The 8,580-nt window shown below is 27.4% G+C and overlaps 1 protein-coding gene across 4 annotated transcripts in view; it reads right to left on the bottom strand.

Annotated features, from left to right (window-relative positions):
- LOC111635999 (dyslexia-associated protein KIAA0319-like protein) overlaps positions 1–8,580 on the bottom strand; it is a 61,432-nt gene that overhangs the window by 34,702 nt on the left and 18,150 nt on the right. For 3 of the 4 annotated variants that reach the window (XM_023381149.1, XM_023381150.1, XM_023381147.1), the window contains 2 exons: positions 5,998–6,170; positions 3,409–3,696 (listed from right to left, as the gene is read on the bottom strand). In XM_023381149.1, coding sequence (XP_023236917.1) covers positions 3,409–3,696; positions 5,998–6,076 — 367 coding nt within the window. In that variant the 5' untranslated portion in view covers positions 6,077–6,170. The remainder of the gene's footprint in view (positions 1–3,408; positions 3,697–5,997; positions 6,171–8,580) is intronic. The other variant, XM_023381151.1, reaches the window with a different exon arrangement.

Here is an 8,580-nt window from a genome sequence, read left to right on the forward strand (position 1 = left end):
AGGCGGTGGCCCACGTCGTCCATGCCTTACGCCGCCCTTGGTCATAGAAATGATGTAATTTGAATATAAATTATTTATAAATACGTATGTCAAGTTATATTTTTATTACTACGTAAAATATATTTAAGAGTTTACGAGCCACTGTGCTGGGTGAGACGTTGTTGAAACAAAAAAGTTATGCATTCCATCACATACATAAACAGTGTCGTAATTCGCCAAGTGCAAATCAGCAAATTCGTAAAATTTTTGTTTATTTTGAACAATCCGGATAATCGAAAATCCGGATAATGGAAGTCCAGATAATGGAGGTTCTACTGTATGTTCTTTGTTTTTTCAGTTTTGTTTTATTGTTTTATAATCCTTATGTTCTTTTCTTTTCATAACTCTTAAATATATAAGTTGATTATTTGTTTAATTTTTAGTGTAATTATATTCAGTTAAAATTTTTTAAACAAAGAAAAGCACATGCAATGTTTTGTTTTTTCTTAGTTTACTTTCATTCATTTGATGCTTTATTATAGTTTTGTTTATTGCTTTATGAATAATAAAACCTATATATATATATTTATTATTATTTATGTAATTTATTCTATTGTTTATTTATAAACAAAACCATAAATTATATAAATATTAAATATTTATGTAGGATTTATGGATATAACAGTAAACAAAAGTATAATGAAACAACAAAACAGAACTAAAAAAAATAATAAAATATGAAGAATAAAACCGAAGATTACACATGTTTTAATAATTATTAATGCCTTATTGTCCTTATTTCAATTCTTATTATATTTGTCAACTTGGACACAAATTATTAATAGGATTGTTAAACTGGTGTTAGGTATTAATGCAAAATTGAGTATAAGTTCTTAAAGAAAACAGAATTTCTTTATTGAGCCTCCTAAAGAAATTCTGTTTTCTTTAAGAACTTTTACTCAATTTTGCATTAATACCTAACACCAGTTTAACAGTCCTATTAATAATTTATGTCCAAGTTGACAAATATAATAAGGATTACACATGTTTTCTTTAAGAAAATTATAAATAAATAGAATTATAAAATATATTATATAAATCCAAATATATGTGTAGGACTTGTCAATTTAGCAGTAAACAGAACTTTAAGAAAAAAGTAAAATAATATTAAAAAATAACGAAAAAAATTCACGTGTTTTCTTTTTTAAATAAATCACAAATAAACAAAACTATACGAAAGTTATGATATATATATATACTAGCAGACCCTGCCACGCGTTGTTGTGGCTCAAAATGTATCTATTGTAAATGTATAACACTTCCCCCGTGGGGGGAAAATTTTTCGAAAAATTTCTTCTTAGTGTACATTCTGTTGACGTGCTCTATTAAAACGCAATCAAAAACGCAAAAAACTGCATCTAAAATAGTATAAATAGAAGCAGAGTTCTTTACCGTAAGCCTTAATCCTGTCCCTCTCCCCCGCAGGAGGAATATCGAAAAATCCCTTCTTAGTGTACATTCTGTTGACGTACTCTATTAAAACGCAATCAAAAACGCAAAAACCCGCATCTAAAATAGTATAATAGAAGCCAAGTTTTTCACAGTAAGCCTTAATCCTGTCTCTCTCCCCCNTTATATGTTGACAATATATCAAGTTCTGATTTTCACACAACTCTAAGGTGACAAAATATTGTAAAGTGACTGTAAAAAGGTTAAATTTCTTAATTATAAATTAATTATTTCTAAATTATTAATAAAATTTATTAATGTACCTAAACTAAAATTTATTTAATAAATTAAATATTTTACTTCATAAATTTTGACATTTAAATTTTTAAAGTTTCATAAATGAATATTTTAATACTTTATTGAATAAGTTTTTGCAATATTTATGAAAATTACAACCAGTCTAGTTTATAAATGTTTGTGTTATATAATATTCCTATTTTTTATTTATTGCCTAAAGTAATTAGTGAATGACTTTGTAAAACTAGCCATTAACATCTCTTAAAATAGTCAATATATCAATTTTAAGCTTTAAGTTTAAAGATAATTTCAATATTCAATATAATTCTGATAAACTGAGGAACTTGTAAGTGAATAAACTACTTTTCTCCTATTGTAATTCATAAAAGAAAGCTTAAAATGATAGCATGTGATTTGTTTCTCTTACATTTTATCATTTAATTTCAATGTGAAACAGAAATTTCATATTAAAATGTAATTAAGATAGTACACATTTCTATTCTTATTGTCTGTATTTTCTGTATAATAACTGTTGTAAAAATTATTGTTCTTTACACGATTAAATTAGATAAAACATAAAAAAGCCTTTAAATTAATGTATCATATAAATTTCTTATATTTGTAATTTATAACATGAAATTTCTGTGGCTGTCTGTTTTATTCAACTTTTAGTTTATCTGAGGTAGCATCAATCCACATTACCTGAGATAATTGAAATTCTACTGTATATAAAAACTGCTATAATTTTTAAGTTTACACACAAATAATCTGTGTGCATTTATATATTTCTAAATTATATGTACTAAATATAACATTGTTAATAGCTCTCTCCATATATTTTAATTTGGTGTTTTATTAACCTATATCATTCATCAATATGTCATACTTAATGCAATTACTATATTAAATCTGTCTAATACAAAAGAAATCAACTCAACCAGATAAATTTCAAACAATTCAAAACAAAAAATCTCAAATTTTAAATAGTAATAATTTAATGAAAAAATTTTAAATAGTTAATAATTAAACAAGACAGTCCAATTCTTACTGGGATATAACAAGGACAACTAAGATACAGAGTAATTTGGACTAGAGAGAGGTAGTTAAGACACCATCTCACATTAAATGTAATTATTAATTAAAAACAACTTAATTTAGAATATTCTGGAAGAAAAGGTCAATCTGGAGGGGGACTCCAATCTACAAATCTTGCTTCAGTGCAGTTGCAATACCAGTTATACTACTCAGACTTCCATCTTATTTTCACTTCCTAACCAGTTCGAAAGAATAATAAAATAGAATGACATTGATCATTTGCCATACTTAGTTAATTTCTACATTTACTTCTTTTTTTATCCTTGTTATTCTGTTGAATTGTTGTTAATTTTCATATTTATGTTAATGTTCGAATGTTTATCTTTGTTCTATCAAACACCTATAAACTGCTTTAAATTATGTTCTAGGTCCTAAAAACTGCCATTTAAGATGGTTGAATGTGTTTGTTCATTATATTATTACTGGATTATAAAGATTTTTTGATTTGAATTGTTACTATATCAATTTTCATAACTATAAATGCTACTATCTAACTATAATTATTAATTATTAAAAAAGTATTTAAATTTAAATTAATAGTAAAATATAAAGAAAAACTGATATTCAACATGGAAAAAAGTAACATACTTGATGATCTTACTATAACCATATAAGACTCTGAAAATTTTGTTCCGCTTCTTTTCAATGGCTGACAATCCTGTTTGCTATTACATTCTATTAAAAAACATGTTCCATTAAAGAAAAATACAACATTACAGGTATCTTCAACACAACATTCCATAGTGCAAGACGTCAAAGTATTTGCTTCTTTGACTTCGGTGAAGTGACCGGCAGTCGTATTACCCCAAGGAGTAACATGCTTATGTATTTTTAATTCCTCAAAATTTGGACACTGAATATCAACAGTTTCACTTTCTAAATAAATAAATAAATAAAATAAAATTATATTTTAAAAAAATAAATAACTGATATAATCGACTGAAATTTTATAAATTTAATTAGAAAAATTTTATTAATTTTAATTTCAAAAATTAATATTTAAAATTAAAACAAATTTCATAAATTCTACAAGATTTTAATTTTTTGCCCGAGATGTATGTATGTATATCTTTAATGGAATATGTCTGCAAATAAAATATTAAAGAACAATGTCATAACACACACTATTAATCCTGCGCCATTGTATGTTAAGGCATTGTTTCTAATTTATAAAACTTAATTCAAACTTGACCATAACACTAATTTACTGCATTTTAATGGGATCACTGTTCAAAGAGTAAAGTATACCATAATTTCCAGTAGTTAACCCATAATGGCAAAAAATTGCTAGAATGGAGAAAAATCTTCACGTAATCTGCATCACTGTGTATTCTGTGCTGATTTTCAAGTTTACTTTGATTCAGATAACCCACAAGTTGTATGCAAAAAATTATGATAATAATTGCAGAAAAACTGAGCTACATTGCAGTTATTCAGAATTAACGTAATATTATTTCTTATTTTAAAAAACAAAATACAGTAGAGCATCGATTATCCACCCCCGATCAATCGTCACATCGGTTAACTGACGGTTTCTAGTTGGCAAATTTCAAATGTCTGCTAGTGATGTGGCACTACAATATTTGGCTATGTCTTGGCTATTTTAATATTATTTTTGTTAAATTTTTTGTGTGTTTTAGCTGGTAACACTGGCTTGACCGTGAAACAGAGGCCAGTATTTAAACGAGGTTTAATTTTCTAACTATGAGTGGTTATTTGTTTCGTGAGTAATAAAATAATTTTAAAATAATTTTTAACGATACAATAGCGACGATTATTATTTTTTAAAAAATTTTGTTAGGCTTAACATCGATGAAAATTCAACGTGAAGTAGGTTAATAGCGATATACTAATTACATGAGATATACTAATATACTATGCTAATAATGTATTTTTTCATACTTTTCAGTTATCCGTTTTTTCAGTTATCCGACCAACCCCAGTCCCTAATTGAGTCAGATAATCGATGCTCTACTGTACATTAAAAATAAATTACTTTATATAATGTAAACCAAAATTTAAACTTAATGATTAATTAATTAATGCAAAGCATCAGCACATTAAAACTATACAATTGGCCAGATGTATTTGTGTCTACAATAGATGAGTTTGACCTGCAATACAAGACCAATACAATCAAACAGCACAAGAAAACTTGAACTTAATCTCTATTCAGTTTAGAGCTATACAATTCTAATCAAACAAATACAAAAACACTAAAATATTAATAAGTACTTGAATATTTTAATTAAGATTAAATGTTTTTTCAAGACATTCTGCCTCATCATCAGATCACGACAACCAATATTGCGATCTGATGATGAAACAAAATGTCTTGAAAAACATCTAATTTTGATTAAAATATTCAAGTACTTATTAATATTTTAGTGTTTTTGTATTTGTTTATATATTCAGTTTAAAAAATTATTAACAGTTTATTTATTCATTTTATTAATAAAAAATTATTTATCTTGAAAAACCTTTCTATTAATAAATTTAATTACATAAAATTATCACTCAACAATATTTTAATGAGAACAGTCACTAAATCGTTCAAGATTTTTGAATTTTTAAATTTTAAGTATTCATTGATAGTACAGTAATACCCCGAACTTACGCGATAGGTGGGACCGAGCAATAACCACGTAAGTCGAATTCACGTAAGTCGGGGTATAATTTCTCAATGTGTGTAAAATCCAAGTCGGGTCTATATAAGCTAATAAATGTTCTCATTAATCTTATATCATTGTTCATTGTTACAAAAAATCATCACATAGAGTCTCTCGAGTCTCCATAGATATAACAAATACAGAAATAAATAACACAAAATAAATTGTAGCTATGTGTCAATTCCGCACGACACGTCCGAACGTGTAAGCTGAACAATAGTGTGGGGGGAATGAGTAATCAAGAGTTGCGTGGTGCTCAAACAAAAGACGAATCGACGAGATTTGAAAATCGCGTAACTCCGGGTTTGCGTAAGTTGGGGTAGCATAAGTCGAGGTATTACTGTATTTATCAAGGAAAAGATCCTCAAAACACGTTTAATACATTAAATGTTCAAGTTTGAGACTTCTTTATTAATGAATGTTGTTTTTATAAGAACATATTTAATTCAATATATTTAAATAAATTTAATAAAAATAACATATAATAATAATAATAAATAAAATTTACCTGCTAATATATGAACAACAAATGGTAGCAAAATAAAAATTGCTGCATAAAGATAAATCCATTTAATGTTTTCTAACATTTTTTATTCCAAAAACATTGACGAGCAAAATATTCAATTGAGATTCAGAAAAATTGTTCATTCAAACTTTTAGTACTTGATTGTATACAAAGATCTAGAAAAAAGAATAAAATACATTTAATTTTTTATATAAATTTATTATATTTTATTATTTACAGCATTTATAATCATCAAAAATAATCTATCATGCAGAGAAAATAATGATTTAAATACTAATTTATCTGTAAAAGAAATTGCAAACAATATCCAAACATGTAATTCTTGCAAATCATGGTGCTATATTATTAATTATCAGAAAACACTGAATAAGATCAACTATATATTTATAATATAAATGTTATCATTATGAACTTATCAATTTGATAATTCAATTTAAATTAGTGAAATAGTACCGGGTCTGGTTTATTTTTAAGTCAAATGCAACAATCTATGTTAAGCATTATTCACAAATTTAATTGTAAACTTGCTATAAAAACTTGCCACTTTAACCTATTTACTTATTTACTACTAAAAATGTGACCCTATTTCACAATTCAATCAATAAATGGTTAAGTAAGTATTTTGTATTAAGCCTTGTATTTTTAAATCTATTAATGCTATCAATGATGCAAAAATCTTATAAATAAAAGTAAAATTCTTTTTATTTACAGCTTTTTATAGACATGCTTAGTTTTGCCTTTTTTGTTCTTTGTTCAAATTGTTCTTCAGAAAATTTATCTTTTATTTTATTTATACCCTTTTTTACAAACTGGTTTGATTATATTTTATAGAAAGATTTACAGAAGTCCATAAATTTCTTCCAAATGATCATAAAATTTCATTTCACCAAACAAATCCGTGATGATGTTATGGACTGATCTGCACCAAAAAGACAACACATTTAACTTTGCATTCTATTACATCCAGTTTGGGAAAGGAAAATTAATAAACCAATTTAATGATTAAAAACACACGAATGGCTACAACTGACTTCACCTGAATAAAAGTAATTTATTCTATCACTTCTGACATAAAACCTAATGACATTCGAATATTTTGAAAGTATATTAAGACTTTCATTGATATTATTTTCCATCTATTTTCAATGTTTCTCTTAAATATATCACTTTAAATTGTTTCATTAAATTACTCTACTAAAAATTACTTTCTTCATGGCTTGAGAGAAATGTTTAAAATGCCAAACTGCCAGATTAGGCTGTAATAATGCTATTATTTAATAATTAAATGTTAATTAAAACTAGTATATGTTTAAAATAAATTATTATGCTTCTATATACATATCGAGTTTTGCAATGTTTGATATATATATATACACACACCTCACCAGGTAAACTGTCAGCTGACTGAGTGCTGGTACTTATGGTAGAGTTTTTAGGCCGTGAGCATAGGAGTTGTGCCAGCCAGCACCGTGATTAACTTAGTAAGGTTATATCTAAATTTAAATATATCTGGAAGTGAAGGCTAGCTAGGGGTTGGGATGGCACAACTGGCAAGTGGAAGTGCAGGTTTAAGCCCAGCCCCGGTCAGTTCTTTTCTTCCAGATGATTCTAAATTATATAATAAATTATTAATTTAGTTAAGAGATGGTGCATAACATCTATCTCTAGTAGCTAATTATTTAGTATTAATCATTAAATTAGTGAAGTTATAGCCCGATTATTTAATGCAATTGATGCATAACCCGGCCTTGTAAATTTCAAGTGCCTCAAGGTTTCGTAAGTGTTCTTCACGGTGAGAAAGTTTAATCAGTTTGGCCTCATGCAGGTCAGCTCTTATGCCGGGTTCAGTCGCATATGTCGAAAGGGCGGTGGTGTGCCTTTTATTAACAATATCATAATTGTGTTCCTGCAATCTTTTATTCAATGAGTGTTTTGTAGACCCAATATAAACTAATTCCCTTTGAAACCTGTCATCCCAGAGCGGGACCATGTAAACACCCGGTGCTTGCTTTCTATTTATCTTGTCTTTGCCACTGTGGAGTAGTCCATATACCGTGTTTGGCCTCTTGTATGTAATCTTAGTACAGTAGAACCTCGATTATCCAGACTAATTGGGGATGAAGGTAGTCCGGATAAGGAAAAATCCGGATAATCGAAACAAATACTTTAATTTGTCTTTTAATGATAATACAACACGTTTTCTTTTCGATGACATATCGGTAATACAGTAGAACCTCGAAAACTCGTCCCTCGATAACTTAGCACTCCGGATAACTGGTCCACACCTTGGCAGGGCGAAAAAATCCTTAGTTAATTAATTTTCATTATAGACAGCTTTATAAAAGTATAAAAGCTCTCATAAAGTATTTTTCTGAGGTCTGTCTTATCAGGTAAATTACTGTACACAGTGTATTCATTAATTTTCATTTTCATGTAGTGGCTCTATGCCTTCATAAAGGACGTACTTTTCCTTTGTTTAAGGGTATTTGGGCAGTTTATTCTCTGTTATATTCTGTACAAGTAAATACTGTACAAGTACAGTACAGTATTTTCTGAGGAAATACT

The sequence above is a fragment of the Centruroides sculpturatus genome, unplaced genomic scaffold, assembly GCF_000671375.1.
Source record: "Centruroides sculpturatus isolate CEXI.00-Female unplaced genomic scaffold, Cexi_2.0 scaffold1015, whole genome shotgun sequence".
NCBI classification, from domain to species: Eukaryota; Metazoa; Arthropoda; class Arachnida; order Scorpiones; family Buthidae; genus Centruroides; species Centruroides sculpturatus.